General features: G+C 32.3%; 1 protein-coding gene across 1 annotated transcript in view; it reads right to left on the reverse strand.

Moving 5' to 3' along the window:
• P5CS (Delta[1]-pyrroline-5-carboxylate synthase) overlaps positions 1 to 20558 on the reverse strand; it is a 38439-nt gene that overhangs the window by 10239 nt on the left and 7642 nt on the right. The window contains exons 2-8 of the mRNA XM_090391385.1: positions 8398 to 8903; positions 8023 to 8166; positions 5975 to 6088; positions 5600 to 5764; positions 4816 to 5031; positions 3282 to 3444; positions 6 to 149 (exon numbers count right to left, since the gene is read on the reverse strand). Of these exons, the coding sequence (XP_090247511.1) occupies positions 6 to 149; positions 3282 to 3444; positions 4816 to 5031; positions 5600 to 5764; positions 5975 to 6088; positions 8023 to 8166; positions 8398 to 8823 (1372 nt within the window). The 5' untranslated portion in view covers positions 8824 to 8903. The remainder of the gene's footprint in view (positions 1 to 5; positions 150 to 3281; positions 3445 to 4815; positions 5032 to 5599; positions 5765 to 5974; positions 6089 to 8022; positions 8167 to 8397; positions 8904 to 20558) is intronic.

Below are 20558 nucleotides of genomic sequence, written 5' to 3' on the forward strand. Positions count from 1 at the left end.
CTTACCGGATTCTTCCGCACACTTCAAATCTTGGCTGTTTGAGTGTAAAATGTCTTCCTTTCTACTTCTTAGTACTTCAGCTAAGCTGTAGATCATGTCAGCTCTTTGGTCTGCTGTGAGTGATTGCAATACTCGGCTACCTTTGCGAGCTAAGAAATAAATCACATGGTACTTTATAGAAAAGTATTGGTTTAAAAATGTAAAACAAAATTCTTTTATAGTACAATAACTATTAGAAATTTAAAAAATAATGATTATAATTGAATAAATTCTCTAAGGTTTTCGGTTTTTCCAAAAATAAAATTTGAACTTATTTTACACTAAATTGATTGTATTTCCAATCAATCAATTCAAACTAAACTAAGCTGAACAGGTAGAAAGGAATTAGAAAACTTCTTCAACACCCTGTCCTGACATTATTAAAAGAGAAAAAAGATAAGGAAGAATAAAGTTTTAATTTCCTCATGAAGTAATGGCAAATTAATAGCTGCAATAAAAAAACAATAATAAAAAACACTTGCTTCATAATCCTTGAATGCTTATAAAATAAAACAATAGCAAAATTTCATTATAGCGTTTCTCAGTTTACAGAGCAAATTTTACATCTTCCAGGAAAAACATCGTAAATAATAAATGTTAATATAAATGCACTAAAAATCACAAAAATCGCAGCTTTTCAAATCTCTCCCTGAAAATTAATTACAGATATTTTAAAAAGATATTTAAGATAGCCTAGCGTAATTTATTATTAGATTTGTTTGTAATAACCAACAATTTTTCTGCGTTGATTATTTTAATTTTTGATATGATTTCAAATTAATTGTGATTTAGTTTTGTAGGGACTTGTAAAGCACAGAAAGTGAAATGGAAGTTTTCTTTCTATGCGTGTGTGTGTGTATATATATATATATATATATATATATATATATATATATATATATATATATATATATATATATATATATATATATATATATATATATTAATATTACCATAATATTAATATTTAATTAATAAAAATAATGGATATATAATAATAATAATTTTAAAATAAAAAAGTATATAATTTTAATTATATAAAATTATTTTTCCAAAAATTAAAAACAGAAATAATTATAAAAAATATTTATGCTATAATAAAGGACATTCAAAATACCATAAACTTTGATAGGAAATAGGAAATATAGCAATGTCTCAATGCTCGCATGCATATAGATATGTGCAATAACAATTTAATGAAGTTATGATATTGGACATGTGTACAATGATAATTTACATAAAATTATAATTCTGGTTAAATCGCTATACTAAATGTTGCTTATATACTATGTATGCGATGTTTATAAAATAAACAGAATACCTTTTTTAACTTTAAGGACAAAGTTGTCTTTAAAGGAGTTATAATATTGTTTAGACTTGCGTCAACATGTAACCTTCAGCTTCTGTCAAAGTAATCTGCATTGCTTAGTTACTGTTTAGTGATTCTATAAGCATTTCTTATTTAATTGTTGATGGTACAAATATTACAGATACGCAATATACATATCCGTTATTCCAACAATCTGAGAATGTTCAGCAGCGAAATCCTGCATATATATATTCCATTTTGTACAGTTATTGGAATTTTTTAGTTGTATATTTTTATTACTTTTATTTATGCTAAAAATAAATAAATCTTTTAATATATTTTATACCCTAAAGGGGATAGTGATTCTCTTTATCTGTAACCAACTTTTGGAAATCGGTAAGGAGCCAGTAATCGTAACCTTTAATCGTAACTTGTAGTTGCGATCATGGCTTCCGAATTTATGGATGAGAAAACTTCGGAGAGAGTGCGGAAGATAACTGCTACCATGTAATGTTCCAAACATGTTATAATGTTGTGCGAGATAATGTGAGTTCTATTAATTTTTTATTTTATTATTATTTTTTTTTTGAGTTTTCGAAAGTAAAGCTTTACTTGTGTGACCGAAGATTGTCTAACTTAAACATGCTGAAAAAGTTCCTCTGATCAGTCTAGAAACGAGCAATCTTTCTTCTAGAGATAATAGAAGTTACCGAAAGGTTTAGGCAGGTACTTTATAAATGAACATAATAAATGTAAAACGTTATTAATTAATTGTTATGAGTTGTTAAAAAAATTTGCTTTGCGAATTAAGGGCTATCCTGGCTATCAAATGATTTCTGAAATTAGGACAAATATGTTCTTCCTTTGGGAGATAAAAAGCGTTAGAGGGTTATTCACTAAATTATGTAATAGAAATATATTTAAAAGTAAATGATAAGTTATCGAAAATATTTTCTGTTTTTGTATCTATTATGCTCAAGAAAGAAAGAAAAAATGCATTATTATTATTAGCCGAGGAGAGAAACGTGAGAATGTTTGTATGATGTGATATTATTATAGTGTGTGATACTTTATCTATAATAAACACACGATACTGCATTCCTACATTTATTGTTCGGAGTATTTGCATAAAAATCTGATCACCTGTCAAAAATTAAAGATTTATTAGCATTATGAAAATCATTTGGACAAGATGCATTTACTTGGGTTTCCTTCAAACAGGAATAACATTCATTTCTGTAATCGAATAGTAAAAACTGTAAAATAGTAAGAGCTGAGCCTTATTTTAATCTTGGCTTTAAATATGAAAGCTACACATGGTCTTTTTTGGTTTTGTTTTTAAGATTTAGACTATACAGCATGAGATTTGTATGTAGAGTTTATCTGACTGAGGTAGCATGTCATTAATCTCTCCTGTTGGACATTAATCTACTCCAAGAAAAACAGAATGTACCCTTCAAAAACTGACATGGGTTAGAAAATAAATGTCTAAAGCTCCGATCTTGTCCCAGAAGGGGCACAAATGCTGATATATGAACACTGTTTTTTTCTACAATCTTACAAAAAAAGTCCTGTGTGAAGTGGCGCCATCTAACAGTACATTAAGAAAATTATTGTAAAATACTCCACATTTAGAGTAAAATATGACTTTGTTTACCATATTAATGATGTAACAACGTTTTCAGACACTCACTAAATTTTGAAGGCCTTCTCAAATTACTTAGTGTAATCTAATATTGAGGTGACTCTCTCTCTCTCTGTGTGTGTGTGTGTGTGTGTGTGTGTGTGTGTGTGTGTGTGTGTGTGTGTGTGTGTGTGTGTGTGTGTGTGTGTGTGTGTGTGTGTGTGTGTGTGTGTGTGTGTGTGTGTGTGTGTGTGGTTCGAAATATAGTTTCTGAATAATAAATATGACATTTCTATATTTCACACATACCATTTGACGCTAGAGTCTCTACTGGAAGGGCTAAGCTTTTATGATCAGTGAAGAAGGTGCCCAAACGTTTCCCCTGGACAATTCTGGTGACAGCTAATTCCGATTTACCATTACAAATCACAACCGAAATTCCGCGTTCCAATGCCCAACTTGCTGCTCGCACCTATTTACAAAATAAAATAAAAGTGAATTAGTAAAGTAATCGTTTTTGTACTTAAAGTTTTCAAATGTACAAAAAAAAAGTAATATTCTAGGTTTATTGCACTAATTTTTTTTTTTTTTATAATCAGGTTTTGCACTTAGTGTGGAAAAAATCACTAAAATACATTTTCAAATACTAAAGTATACAATCAAAAGGCTTCAATTTTGGCATAAATAAGATATTTAAATGGAGGATATTATGTATCCACCCATAGCCAAATATATAAATATACTTCATAGCCAAATATATAAAAAATTTCTTTAAGAATATAACCTACGGACCTCCGATACCGAAAGTTATATTCTTATAAGTTCTCTGGTGAATTTCGAATTTTAAATTTCTTTCTATAATTGTTATAAAATATGAATGGATCCATTATTCTCCATTTCAATACATTATCATATTTTCTGATAATTAAAGGATTATAGTTATACTTAACTGTGTCAAAAATATCACATATTAAAGTAGAAGCTTGGGGTTAACAATGTCCCGTAGTATTAACTCCAAAGTACACCTTCCCCATGAAATCGTCAGACTTTTTACGATATTACTAGTTTTTATTATTCTATAGAATCTTCATAAATAAATGTGGGATAAACAAATAAAAAAAATATTAACTTTTTTTTCCGGCAGTTTATTTATAGTATATTTGATTTATTAAAAGCAAGATAACCAATGAATCAACGAATTAAAGTCAATGAATCTACATAAAATTCATTTGCTTTTTAAGTCACACAAACAGCTCTAATATGAAATACCGTCCTACATAAAATGATGGAACCCTATCCAATTGAGAAAGTGACAAGAACGGTTTATTTTATTTTATTGTTTTTTGCTGAGGCAGAAGAATGTGTTTTCGATGTACTTCCGGCGATTATATTTAAGTCTGCGATGTAAAATATTTTCATGTTAAGTCTCATATCATTAATTTAATCAATTTTCAAATGTTTATTTCCTAAGAGAATCACTGCTGTTCTAGTTTTAAAAAATCAGCTTATCAATCGGTAAAATACTCGAGGACAAGCCGTTGAGAAATTTAATTGGATTCGGCAATCTCAATATCCTTCTAGACAGGTTAATATTTTTACATAAAAATGAGATTGAAAAAGTTTCGTTCAGTTTTAAAAGTAATTCCCGTCCTATCAATTTACTGAAAAAAAGAATTATTCTAAAAATACAGTTAACAAATTTATAACTTGCTTTTATTCAAAATTAACAATGTTTCATTTCTTCATTTATCATATTTCATGTTTTTGTTTATGAAATATTAATTATATGATAACCTATATTTGAAAAAAAAAAAAAATACGGTAAAAAGAAAAAAGGTTTAACCTTTGACTCCATTCCTCCAAGTCCCACTCTTGACTTTTCTCCAAAAGTGACATTGCCATTCAGAGCAGGACAGTAAGAATGAATTAATCTTGCTCCATCTTGACCTGGTGGAAGGGTGTAGATGCCATCAACATCGGTCATCAGAATCAAGAGATCGGCACCGACTTCAACAGCTAAGTGGGCAGCCAGACTATCATTGTCTTTGATAGTGATAACCTTGAAAAGATGATATTGGAATCTAAAACACTTCGAAAAACGCATTCAAAATTTGAACTTAAAATTCAAAATTTAAGTTCTATTAAAATTAACAGCAATGAAATGTACACATGTCTACAGAATGCAAATTAAATGAATCAAATGACCTGTCATTTTGAATAGATGCGACTAAAACCCAGCCAAGTTTCACGGGTTTTGTATTTCATGTTTCAACACTGTTATTGGTCACTACGATGTAATCCAAACTGCTCTCAGTAACAGTATTATATCACATTTGTTTACAAATTATTCACATTTCTTCTTTAGATAATTATTATATAATAAATGGTAAATTATACTGTGATGTATTAAACAATTATGGCTTTATTTGAATTATGTAAAATTCAAATTGCATTATGTAACATTGTCAAATCGTGATTCAGTTACTTTCCGTCAGATGGCGCTATTGAAAACTTCCGTTTCTTTCACGAGAACGGTATAATAATATAACTTGTACTCTACTTAATTTATTTCATTTTCTGAATATCTATGCATAATCTCAAAGAGCAGCGAAATTTGACCTACTTACTTGACACTGTCGGTTTAATCTTTCGATGTCTGGATACATGGGAGGAACTACAGTATCGTTAGTGTTTACAATTGGAATGATATTTAGACCAAGTAATTCCAGTACAGTACTTTTCAAATTGAATCTACTTTCGGGATTGTAGAAATCTGGTTTAGTTACTAAAACCTGTAATGACCACATAATTAACACTCAATATAGGAAACAATCTCAAAAACAAACTAATAATTATAATAGTAATCAACGTATCTAATAAAAACGATAATGATGTGTTTAGTTAAAGCTTAAATAGCCATATAATTAGTTTAGATAACTGATAATGTAGTTTACTAAATTAAAGTATGCAGTTTGTGTTATCGATACTCAGATGACTTTTACCTGAGCTATATTAACACCGTACTGGGAAAACATGGCTTCGTAAAGAGACATGAGTCCACTTTGGCCCACGGCCGCAGCTGCTCGGGGTTCTGGTAATCTTCCTGACATTTCCCCCTGCGAAAACAAATAGCAACAAGAAAATTATGGGTCTATTCGTTAATATCCACAGACTATTTAATAAAACACGTCTATATTATCAAAATTAGCTTATCAGTTAAATAAACTGTTCCGAACTTGATTTCTAGAAATGTGAGTTCAGTGTCATACATATGTTACATACATTCTAATATTGCAAATATTACAACAAGTGATTAGCGTTTCAAAAATGCAATTAATATTCAGAATCGTATTCATAGTAATCATCTGTTCGGAAGGTAATCATTATTATTATTAATTGGAGAGCTAACTTACTCTAAAGCTCTCAAAATATTTCACTTTAAAAAAAAAAAAAAAAAACAGTATTCCATGAAATCGATTTCAACTAAAAGTCCCTTAACTAGGGTATTGGGTTCTGCACGAGACGCATACATTTTTACAATGGGTATCTAAAATTACGTATGTAATGTACTGTTATCGATAATCCTATAGCAATGGTGGTTCTTTTCAGAAAGATTGGCTAGGTTATTTGAAGCTTAGTTAACTAAATTAACTTGCTCTGAGAAAATTAGTGCAGTAGCAACTGATGAATACCCTTGCAGGGTAATGGATGGCAATGCTGTAGCCAATGAAGTTCTAACTGAGGCTCGGCTATTGCTGTTACCCTCCTGCCATGATCAGAGCTTTAATAGCTCAATAACACCTTATCCCTACACTATCCTTTACATATAACGGGGAAGATGAAAAGCTTTCTTGCTTCGCCCCTTTAAGATAGTCCTTATAAAACGCTGACATTCCTGATATTCACATGTTTCTCCGTGATACTGCCATTACATATTTCACCAAAGCAGCTAGTCATCCCAATCAACTCATTCGAGAGTCATCTAACTACGATGAAAACGATAGGTGGAAACACAAGCGTCCGAAAGCGGCTCTGTTCATAGGTACAGACGCTCCTACACTGCCCTAAAACGGGTGAGCCAAGTGCTCGATAAATTCTCATTAATTTAAACCATTTTTCATAGAGATGAAGATATTATAATACAAGTCCAAGGGCTTGATATCCATCCAAGCCGCAAAGGTTAAAGGTAAAACAAAATTTTATTTATGTAATTTGGTTGTAATATTTTTTCATGAAATATTTAAAAAGGTGTATTTTAAATATTTAAAATATTTTTAAAAATTTCAAAACTATAAGAAATATATTTTAAATTTTGGATTAAAATATAATTTACATTAAAAGTTCTAATGAAAATCGGAAATAGATATTGTAATCAAACTCAATATGAATAATATCACATGCATGAGACAAACAATTACATAGATATTGAGATAATTCCTAAATATGAAAATCACTATGAAATTAAATATACCTAATAAATTTATTTAAAAATAAAGCACAGTGTTCTTTAATTCCATAAAAGCCTAATTACTGGAAATCCAAGCTCATCACTATAAAAATTCGTCTATATATAACATCTAGTAAAGGCATATTAGGATATCCATGGTAAGAAAGCCAGTAAAAATCCCTATTAGAAACAATTTAGAAAAGTTAAATGAGATGGTTGGGACACCAACTTGGATATCTAGCCTAACTTACGTTCAGTGCCGTTCTTCTCTACAGACCAAGTAATGGAGACAAAGGGATCAGACCAAGAAATCGGTTTTGTCAATATACAAAGTAAAATGCTTTTTAACATGAGATTGACGAGCCATTTAACATTTATCAGTTGGCGCATAACACAGATCAGCTCACCTTCATTTAATAATAGATTTTATCTCCATGAGTTATTATTCGAAAATTTCTGTATATACACTCATGTCTGAATAAACTATGATGATGAATAAATTTATAGAATGTTTTATCTCAAACTTATTAATTTTGTTATTAACCAAATATGCTAATGTTTTGGATATAAATAACTGATATAATTGAAATGCAGTTATCTTACGTGTCGGACTGATTCTTTTGGGGACAAAGTTTCCCTCATGGACATAGACATTCTCATTTCAGCACGTAACTTCTGAAAACCGAATGCCACAGCACCACTGGTTACCATAAGCATTTCTTTGCCATCGTTCTGTAGTTGGGATACCTAGATAAAATTAATAAGTTCAATTTACTTATTCATATTTATTTCACAAGATTTAGAACAATTTCAGAACAATAATGACAAAGGTTGCTATAATTTACGGGTTTTCTGCAGCCCAGTGATAGTTAAATAAATTGAACTATCACTGGCTTGTACGTATTCATTGATCCGCTTATCCGAATAAATAAATCATGTATGCCTGCGCATCATCTAATGATATGTCTAGCTACTTACCTGTTCAATAATGGAAGCGAGTCGTCCCAAAGCCAAACCATATTCATCTTCGCGAGTTACTACAGCTGATCCGAGTTTCACAACAATTCTTCTTGCATCTCGAAGCTCGTTTCTATACGCATAGGCCATCTTTCTTTTTCCAGTGGTTTGCAATTCGCGGGTGATACTGTCCCGAATAACTGAAAGTCCTTTCCTTCCACTTTGTACAAAACGAAGTCCAACTCCTCCGATCCATCCCATAGTAGTCCGCTGACAACAGGACAGGCTGTTTTTCTTACTGTTGAGAAGGCTCCAAACGCTCCGTCTGGTTGCGGTTGCAGCGGTGGTCTGAGAACGTGACAGATGAAGCTCGTGCTGCAAGTTTAGCAAGTGAAAAGATTTGTGATAAGTCTCTCCGAGACGAAGGGCAGATCCAGTCATCTGCATGGTGGTTCAAGTGCACAATAACAAACAGCGATGAGTGGCAAGGACTTTGTCCGATAAAGTAATAGGACCCAGGCGATAACCTGCAAAGAGAGGAAAGAGAATGGAAAATTTCAGTGAGTGCTGTTACCGATCAGAGTCCGGTGTTTGCACAGTGAGGGGTGAAGAACGTAATGAAAATACATTACAATAGTGCCCCCCCTCTTCTCTTCATTTGCATACTAATAGTCAAACATATATTATTTGGGTGTTTATTGAATAACTTCGATCATAAAAATCTATATGTAAACTCATTATCATTAAGTAGATGTGCTTCAGTAAATCTGTGAGATAAGTGAAACCCAAACTACAGTGAATGCAGCAAATTTCCCATGTGAAGTAAACCGAAATTATTTTCTACAAATATAGGCGATATATATATATATATATATATATATATATATATATATATTTTTTTTTTTTTTTTCCCCTACAAATATAGGCGATATATTTTTTTTCTACAAATATAGGCGAAACATTTTGGCAAATATTTCAGAAACATTACAAATATTACAGAAAGTAATGGTACATATAATCATATATTAAAAAATTAAAGGTGTTTTAATATCTTTAATTTATTATTAAGTTTATTAAAATTAAATTAAACTTTTTAATTTATTATTAATTTTAATTTATAGCAAAACTTTTTATTATATTAAATTTAATATAATAAAAAGTTTTTTTTATATTAAATTTTTGTATTTTTGTATCAACGAACAGTAATAAACACGATAGCACAATATATATGTACAGTATAATTATAAGACCAAATTGTCGGTAACGATCAGAAAAAGAATCAGATATCGCGATCGTTTTAATATCCATATACCACTACTCATGAAGTCATTCCAACTATTAATATTAATTAATTAATATTAAAAATAACAATTAGTAATCATATCCTTAATTAGCTTATTAACAGTTAATAACATTAAAGTCAAGCATAATATCCTACCATAGAATCACTACTTGCATAATGCATACAACGACTACATCGACGTGTAAATAAAATAGACGTCGTTCTCTTTCTTTATATTGCTGAACACGTATTGTTTTGCTGCAGAAACCTTCCAATGGAATATTACTGGAAAGCGAGGGGGGGGGATAGTAATCTGAGCATACTGTTTACCTGGGGGGTAGGGGTAACTGAAAACAAACATTTTTGACGGTTCTTGCATTGTCAGTGGAAACTCCGCGTGTTTTTCAATGGAAATATTGAAGGGAGGAGTTCTTCCACGTGAAGATAACAGTTCATCGATGACGTGGTAAACATTGTGTCCTGAGATTATCATTCAACACACCGGAAATTAAGGGGGTGTAGAAAGTAGGGAGAGATGCATGCCGAAAACTGTAAAACTTGGAGAAGTTTAACTTAAGGTTATGCTTTCTCAGGAGGGTGATTCACAAGGGAAAAATAGAATTTAGAGATGCTCGGCAGAACACGAAGTGAACTTTATTAAATGGTATCTCTAAGAAGGGTGCATTAAGTAGATGCCTGAAATTAAACTCTAGTATACATGGATGTATACGCAGTTGTTCTTTCACTTTATTATTCTATCCACTAACGCTCACTACCCTTGTACCCCCATTTCAAGCTAATTAATTCAGTTACTTTAATTTAACCAGTTAATTTAGCTCTGCTTTAACTGAAAATTCTCTTTTCAAAGATTGGATTGTTATTATTATTATTATTTTGATGTCAACTTCATACAAAAGGCAAGAAAGCTAATGCCACAGGGGATTAACTGAACATCGTTTTTATGCCACCTCACCCCACGGCTGCTTTACATAAGTATGATGATGAAGCCATGCTTCTTTCCCCCCATACAGTTCTTAATGGGTTCTTAAGTGCTCATACCCATCCAAGCTCTCATACCCATCCTTGGATTTCGCAGTCATGATTTTAGAATAAGGTTTTTAGCACAATGCTCGAATTTATGAAAGAAAACATCCTGCCACCACCATCCTCCACTTAAAAAGCTCTGATAAAAGTTCTAAGGGATTGAAACGCAAGTCTTTCCAGTCGAAGGACATCGTCGAACCGACTGAGCTAAGGAGACTCATGATGATGTCATGGATTAACTGAAAATATATTATTAGTTTTGTGGACCCCTTCGTTTACCACCACACGCAAAAAATAAATAAATAAGAAATAGTATAAAAATAAAAATCGGAAATAAAGTCGCAGAATTTTCTAATGAATATGCGAATAATTTGAAATTACAAATAAGTTGTAATTTTAAGTTCTTTATGAGTTCAACTCTAGTTTCTGTTCATCTCGGCCATATTTGTGTATTACTATACATATCAGACAGAGTTATGATTTTGATCTCCACCCCTCCCATCCGTTGCAGTATGATAGTGAAGACGCTACTGCTCTAGATATAAGAGGATATGTTATTATGCAATTTTATTGGCTCCTCTGAGGTCCCGCAAAGCAGGCAAACCGGCCATGAAAACACAGGTAGTTGACAGGTATAATACACTCGCCTCATAGCCTTAGTTACTTCAGCCGTAATTCCTACTAGCCAGCTACCTCTCTAAGATCTGATCCAGACAATCAGTTTGCGTAGCTTCACGTCTATGAAGTGAAGAATCTTTAGTCGGTCTTTTCAATCACACGATGAATTAGCAACTCACAAACGGAGGTAAAGTTTTTTTTCTCACGGAAACACTGGTATTTCGTTTATAAGAAAAAATATGATGCGCTTAATTTTCTTATCCAAAAGAAGGTGGTAAACTTATACAAAAGAAAAACAGGTTGCAGCTAAATATAATGCTAATAAAAACTTCTTTTAAAATTTTTCAGCAGCTTGTTGTTGTCTTCATGAGGTTCATTCAAGAGCAGTGGAAATATTCCATTAAATGTTAGAATCTAAGATAACAACACATACACACACACAAAAAGTGATAACATGCTATGTTTGAGCCAAAATTAAACCACGTTATCTTTTTTTGGTAATGTCAATAAAAAATAAGATAAATCAGAGAATTCGGTCTGAAATAAACTTTTTCTAGATTTCCCAACAGGTCGCTTTCACCATGATTGAAGTGACAGAGATTGCACATTTGAGTAACAAGTGTTGTCATAAAAACTAAAACAAGGCTAACGGCTTGATTCTACTTCATGCACCAAAACGTTTTCTATAGTATCCAAGTTTTTTTCCCGAGAAAATTGCACTAAATCGATCCTCTCAACAGTACTCTGCAGGGACTGAATTTTGAGAATTAATAAACTATCTTAATGTTAAATTCCCAAATAATTTTATTAAATTTATTTTTATAATTTTTAAAAATATCTTAATCAGAAAACTCTGCCCTTGACTCTCCAACCCAGGTTCATTAACTATGCGATCCCCCATCTCCTTTTTTCATGTACTTTTCTGCCTTTTCATATTATAGCTCAAAATGTTTAATATTTAGACATAGGGAGATTTTTAAGTGCATAGGTGGCTTATTTTTAGTCTAGAATGATGTATAGTACTTATTTTATTTGCACGAGAATTCGCTGCGCTATCCATAGATGGGGTTATTATAGAGTAATTATAATTATAGAATAATATAGAGATTATTATAGAGTAATTACATACAGAAATGTGGTTTCTTGGGTAGAATAAAAAATCTTTACCCTTTTTTTTTTGTTCGCAACACTGGTGATGCTTAGAAGAATTCGATTGGTTCTCTGATGAGTTAGGTTTTGGGAATACCAGCCGAAATAACTACGTCTCTGTGGCAAGTGTATTACGCATGTTAATTGGGACTCTGGCCGGCCGTGAGTGTTTTGTGAAGCGAAAAACCGAGTTTCCAATAAATAAATAAAAAGCCTTGCTCCGTGATGGAGAAAAAGGAAGACAAACTTTTTAAAACGAATACAAAGCATCTAAGTATACAAATTCATCATATCACAGTGTAGTGTTTAATTTAAAATATTTCCAAAAGAGAAAATAGTACATTCATTAAAATGTACGGTTTTCTCTTTATTGTTTGTTTTTAGTGACGTAAAGTAGACGTGGCTTCCGTAGCTCAGTCAATACATCAATACAGACGAAGCCCTCTTTGGTCGGAAAGATCTAGATTCGATTCCCATCTATGACATGAGGAATCGAATTTTTTCTGGTCTCTTTCGACGAAAGGTGAGATAGCCGGTCTCATACAGTGTTAGAGTTTTTTTTTTCACCCGGAAACTCGAGTTTTTCGTTCCCCAGAACAGGCAAACCAGCCTCCTGAACACACATGGATTACAGCCATGAATATGACTCAGCCATATGCCAGTCCCCAGCCAGGATAAATTTGGGGGTTAGGAAAAGCAATGATGAACTACCCTGTAAAAAATCTCACCAAGAACACTTTGTGGGCAATCCCTACAAAGCAGTGGCGGCTCGTGGCTTGAAATCGTGGGGATATTGCAACTTTCGAAATAGACATACACACGCTGTAGGTATACGTGTATAAAATATCAAAACTATGGTAAAAATTTTTTTAAAAATTAACCATGAAAAAATATTGTTTATTATCGATAAAATTATACTGTTTGGTATAATTCAAAATTACGTAAAAATAAAATATGTTCTTCTTGTTTTGTTTCATGAAAAAATATTGTTTATTATCGATAAAATTATACAGTTTAGTATACTTCAAAATTACTTATAAATGAAATCCATCCCTTTAATTGTTATTAAAGGAATGGATTTACAATTTTTAGACATTACAATTAAATCCTTTAATTGTAATGTCCAAATATTTAAAGAGACGGAGTAAAACGATAAGCACTACGAACACTCTACTACTGCCGCAAACTGAATGTAAACAACAGTGGAACTGCGCGACGGACAGTGCCGCATTACGCTAATAGCTCGCATCTCACTATGACATGCATATGCTTGCGCGCGTAGCAACATGATACTGTGGTAAACACAGTGCTGCTAGCGTCCTTCGCCCTCCTAAGTGCTACAAGATGGATTTTTATTATTTTTTATGCAAAATAAGAGAATTGTATAGGATTGTTGATGATAAAATTAAATATTACAAGCAAATATAAATAAATATATCTATATATTGAGAAAAATCGGGGGTGCTGCAGTTCCGCAGTGCCAATGCACGAGTCGCCCCTGCTACAACTTCACCTACGGTCGGAAACGACTGAAAGGGAAAAACCGCTACCAAAGTAGACATAATGGATAGTCACACAAAAAATTTAATTTAAGATAATTATATCTGATGCACATGATAATCAATAAAGAGAAATTAATTTTTTTTAAAGATAAATCATTCAAAGATCATGGAGCTGCCATTAATATTTTATTGAATGTCGAAGATGGAGAAACAAATAAAAAAACTACGAAAAAATCCGTTGCTCGAGTAACTTTCATTCATTTCATATTTTTTATGAAATTAATCAAAAGATGTTTATGAGAAATTACAACCATCCTACCTTTAGCGCGGTAGCAAGAGCGACATATGTCCTTCTGTTGAAAAAAAGTTTTCAAATCGAATGTAGGATGCAAGGAGTTTCATAATTCGAATTTAGTAGGTCTCTAGAGATGGATTCCGGATAAACCCCTTAGTCCACCCACGGTATTAATGTGTTACAAGTTTTCAATCTTTCATGGGAGAAACTCTCATAGAAAATAGGAATGACTTCTTCCTTGCTATATTTCTAAGCAAACTGAAGTATCTTCTGCTATCCTTAAGTTAAATAAATAGGAACTTTATGCAGTTTTATCTAGGCTTTTGTTAAGTCGATCTTTGGCTGGGACAAATGGAGATTTCTGTTCCTTAAAAATAAAAGCAGATGGGCACAAATAAATATTACTAATATTTTTATGCATCCGTCTATTTTACATGCAAATAAATATTAGTAATATTTATATTTATATGTTAATAGAAAGGGGGATGGAAAATCCCTTTATGTTTTTAATAGCCAGGTACGAAACTCGGATCGAAATCCATAAAGTTTCGAGGGATCTTGCTCCACCTTTGCATGGAGTTGCCCTGGTGTTGTACTATCCAAGTGATCATTTATACTTGGGCTTGCAGATAGTTTTTTTTTCGGCATGAAACTCTATGGATTTCGATCCGAGTTTCGTACCTGGCTATTAAAAACATAAAGGGATTTTCCATTCCCCTTTCTATTAACATGTTCGCCGGTAAAATAGCCTTTCGGCTTATTAAATATTTATATGTATTACCCTTACCTTAATGAAAAGAATACTAAAAATTGCGTGGAATCTGAAAAAAATAATGAAACCAATACCGAAAATAGTGTCAAGCCTTATAAACAAGAACTACTTTTTTCCGTTGTTAGCTTGGATTTCATATATATACAAAAAACGAGGAATTAACCAGAATAACCACTCAACCCTGATCCTCTTTTTCATGCAGAAATAAAAGAAATGGCAAATGAATATGATTTTTTTTTTAGACTTTTAACCATCTAAATGTATTTGAACATTACCCTGTGAAAGACAAAAATTCTTATCGATTCATCTCAAAGGTCAAGTTTACAATGGTGGAACGTTTCAAAATAAGTTGTCTTTATCATTATCAGATGAATATTGTAAGGCCACTGCTTCCCAATACACGCGCCATCCTACCTGTACCTTGATGGCACATTGTCATGAACAATCAAACTCTGATAGAAACATTAGAGAGTCAAGTAAATATAATTTGCACTGTGATCCCGTGCACTCCGCCCTTTTCATTCAAGAATGATTTTTGCGGTCACCTTATGCAACAGACAACATTTCTTTGAATCGTGAAGGCCTAAACAGAAAGAAAACTTTGATCTCTCTGATTACTATTTTAATTGTCTCTTGTTCTATCAGCTCCATTGCGTAGCAGACGTTGTGCACGTGAAAACTACCCGTGTTATTACTTTGGAGAAAAAAAAAATAATCATAGAAATTTTAATCAGTCAGCACTTTAACGCCATCTATTGTATAATCAGACCATTGCCGTTTTGAATACAGTACTTAAATAGATAACTGAAAGTTTTAATTATCAAAATAATCAAACAATATATATACATATATAGAAACTTCTGCTAATTTTAATGATTGCTTTCACAAAATGAAGAAGCTTTGTTTGCTATTATCAAAATGATTACGGTATGTGTCAATGTATCGTATTAGACTTGGTTTATAATATAGAACACTAAGAAAAAAAGAGAATTAATAAAAAAAAAAGGAATTAAAGAAAAGAAAATCTGTTCTACTGAGAGTTATTTTAAAACAGGTATGAAATTTTTAAATAATGGTGAAAATAGAAACTTGTGTAATTCCCAATTGGTGGTGGTCCTTGCTGGTTCTTTGCTTGGGAGTCTTCATTACTCTGTCAGTATCGACATGGTCTTTATTTCAAAAGACCGCATTTCGAATCTCGTGTAGTAAGCGAACCTTTATAAGGTCTTTTTTTAATCTGATGTGAGACCACCACGCGCTTATTGGAGGCTTGAAGTGGTATGATAAATAGAGAAATCAATAAATCTTGCTTCAAATACCACATGAATAGCTACCAAGCACACATTACATTTATCACCTCCTTTGATTTCTTTGACAGAAAGAGCAGAACTTGACCAACCTGAATAGACGCTCTCTCTCTCTCGCCCATAACGGTTTTTTGTTCTGCAGAGTTTAACTGCTATATTGTGTTGTTATTTCATACTCTGCTGTTTCACAAGAATTTATCCTGTAGACTGGAAGTTAATCCATATTTAACTTACTCCTAAGAAGAGAAATAAATCGAAATTATTGTTGACAAGAGATTATATTCTTATTTTAATCCTTCACCCCATGCGCGAACAAACACACACTTCACAAAACTAGAACACTTTTATATGAAGGCAGATGACTTTACATCAAACTGCCTTAGTATCCCATAATCCTATACCGAATACTCTTCCCTTCGGACCTACTTCCATATGTATGTAGCCTAATAATGTAGATAACTCACGTGCGAATTTACGTTTGCTCACTCTGGGATAAAAGATAAAAACAAGAATAAAATATCTTTTGAGGTATAATTTACTCTCTAAATAAGAGAAAAAAACTTTCTACAGAAACAAATCACTTTAATGAAACCGAGATTTTATTACTTGAACTTTTGCATTTTTGAAAACAGTGGGAAATAAATGAAAAATTAAGCTTCCTTGTCTACTATATAATAGGTGAATAGTAATGATGTATGATTATCTTTTCAGTCAAGCCATTCTCCCACTTATTTACAAGACACTGACAAGAATTGTCTTTCTAAAGGTGTACCTTTCCTAGCTGTATAAATGCTAATTAGATATCTAGGGGTTAGATGACTTTCTCACTTGGTGAAGAACCACCACCAACTGATTGGTTGGTTGTGATTCTTCTAAGTATTCATTGTACTTATTCTGGGTATCCAGAGCGGAGATTCTCTCCGCTGACATATCTGGAACTGAATATATACCGAGAATAATATTTATGTTTTATGCACCTTATTTTCAAGGCAAAAAATGGTAGTAAAAAATATGGGTTTTAAAGTCTGAACTGGCATAAACTTCATGCCTACTCTACTTCAGACGTTTAGTAAGTGGGATGACGGTCTTAAGCCGGAAATAAAATACATCTACTACTATCACAGACTACTACTTTACATACTACTATACATCTACTTCTTAAAGACATTCACAAACATTCATGTCCGCGGTGAGATTTGAAGACAGCTCACTTGGGCTGAATTTTATTATACTAAGAAAGTATTTCGATAATCCGTCTCATTAGTTGAAAACAGTCTAAAAATAACACGAATTGTATTAAATATATTTGTTCAGAGTAATTAATCTAAGATGGAATAAGGTTTTGAGTACCAAAAGTGAAAATTTCAAAAATGCACCAGTTTTAATTATTATGTAATTTTTTAAATGTAATTTTCATAATGTTCATTCCACTTAGCTGATTTTTCAGGAAGATATTTTCATTATATCTCATGATATTTGGAAAACTAACTTTATGAGATGCATCAAAGTAAAACACTATAAAAATTTAAAAAAATAAAATATTTCATAACTACTTAATGGAGTAAAAAATATTCTAACATGTTTTTGTTTACATCATGTCTCTGAATGTGTGCCATGTATAGTTACACGACACAAAGGCAGATCAGTGTCATAATAGAACAAATCGGAACTAACCAATAAGCTACAGCCAAAGTAGTATCAAAAAAACAGTGTAAAGATCATGGCCATGCTGGACTGAATCAATGTTCACGGATGTACACAGGTTGTTTGTATATGTCAGACTCTGGTGCCAAAGAGATAGCGGACACTCACCGCCTTCATGAAATTATCATGAACTCCAGATAGGTTCCGTTATCTTTGTAAACAGAACAAAGAGAAGAGCAATTGAATTTGAGGTAGACATGTGAACGACACATGCATCAAGCATCATGCCTCAAATATCTCACGTGATGTTAGCATATACACCAATGGTATCATCTCACTGATATCATCAAAAGGCATAAATTTTAAATCGACCACTCCACTTTTCCTATCTATTTTGTTCCAAAGGGTTAAATGATTGAGTAACTGCTGCGAGTATTTTGGATAGGTAGATAGATAAAATCAACTTCTTTGTCTACATCTTTACGTAAAGTATGTACGATTCTTTGGAGTTCTATTTGCATTATGTTGTACAATGAACTGAATGACCAACTTACATATTCACAGAAGTTTGGGAACTAACGTCATTGTGTACATAGACCAAGAAAAAAAAAAAAAAACACAAGAAGAATATAAAAGTATTTACTGTTGTCTCCTGCCCATCTGCATAACAAGACTAGAGAGTATCGCCTTTAAAAACCTCTTATTTATTTATGACTAAAACTACACACATAACCACAGTAATAAGACTTTTTAATAAATAAATATTTCGTCCTAATTATCATAGGACATCTTCAGTACAGTTAATTCAACAATACTAGGAATCACATACAGTTAGGGCGCATGCTTACAATGGAATCCCTCTACGCGTGAAGTAGCGTATTATAGAATTAAATTAAAATATATCTGAAAAAAAAAAGTTACATTAAAATTATATAACATATATAAAATTATTTTACAATTTAGGATGACAGTTTCCCAGACTTTAGGGATAGTAAGAAAATCATTACGGTTCAAATTGGATCTGTGACGCAGGACTTCAGCACTTTCTTTACATAAGTGTTCATGCTTATATAAAGATCTATGTAGAATGGTTTGGGTTTTCAATTCCGTGTTGTGCGAGGCCAGATTTCAGAGGTTTGATAAGCCGGATATGATCCTGATGTTCAGCAATGCGTTTGCTAATGGATTTACCTGTCTGTCCATAGTAGGACAATTTACAGAAACATGGGACCTCGTACACGCCAGGTAGTTCCTTATATCAAGGCATTTCCGAACTTCTTTCAAAACTTATAAAGAAATATAAATTTGCTGCTACCTAAAAACCGATCAACCAGATTTACAATTTGTTACCTTCTCTTAGTGTGTATTTTTAGTCATGAATGCTCTACAGGTTTCATTATACAACAAAGCCTTATTTATTTAATTTTTATTTTATTTTATTTGTTTTATGTATAGACTATTCTTTTCGGTACGTATAGAGTGCTAATATTTGAGGCAATGGTGAGAGATCAGTATCAGTATCTAATACTATAGTATGAGATATTCAAATATCTATGATACTTTTTAGAAGTTTAGAAAATATTTCAAACAATTTAAGATATTGAGTTATAAGCAACAAATAAAATAAATTATATTGGCAAATCGTATAAGGTATCTATAACATCCTATCTGACTCAAACAAAAGCATTTAGAGATACAGAGTGATTTGTAAAATGTAGTTCTCCTCCTCCTCTTACATATATTAGACCTAGTGGTCCGTTACGTTCGTATTAAGCATGGCCTACTACGATTTGAAACAGCGGCCGTTTCGAGGATAAGGTGGTTAGCCCTATGTCTCCCGGTGTGTTGTCCTATATCTATAGATGCCTGTGTTCACTGGGCCGGTTTGCCTGTTCTGGGGGACGAAAAATCAGAGTTTCCTAGTGATAAAAACCCTACATCCGTATGAAACCGGCTAACTCACCTTAATCAAAAGAGACCAGATAAGGTTTCCTCACGTCTTAGACGGGAATCGAACCCAGGTCTTTCCAAACTAAGGGTACCGACTGAGCTATGGAGGCTCCTAAGTGTATTTCTAGTTCCTTCTAAAGAGTACATATAAAGTTATTTTCTCAGGCAGTAAGGATAATAGAAAGAAGTAATTATGGCTTTAAATACTAAGTATGATCTTCTAGTGATCAAAAATGTTCTATAATCAGTTTCTTAAATATTTATAGCCCTGCCATTCACCAGAGATAAGGACAACTTATTGAACTTCAATACTACCAAAACAGAGTTCTTATATCTCAGAAATAAGAACTCTCTTCTCCTCTTCTTACATTCAATAATATCCACCTATGATAACATTTTCTTCTTGGTGAAAAATGTGATATTTGTGGGCAGTATTCCATCTCTAGCCTTTCAGGGCCCAAATACATAACTTCCATAGTTCTCTTAGTCTACCACAACTAATCTCATAAAAATCCAATTTTTCTTAACTTTAAAATACCGTTCTTTAGATTTATAGTGGCTGTGCCAAAATTTCCCTAAAACCTATGCAGAAAACAATAAATAATAGATAACCCATGTC

This window comes from Typopeltis vanoorti, chromosome 4, assembly GCF_054136105.1.
Source record: "Typopeltis vanoorti isolate ZY-2024b chromosome 4, IOZ_Tvanoo_1.0, whole genome shotgun sequence".
In the NCBI taxonomy this organism is placed as follows: Eukaryota; Metazoa; Arthropoda; class Arachnida; order Uropygi; family Thelyphonidae; genus Typopeltis; species Typopeltis vanoorti.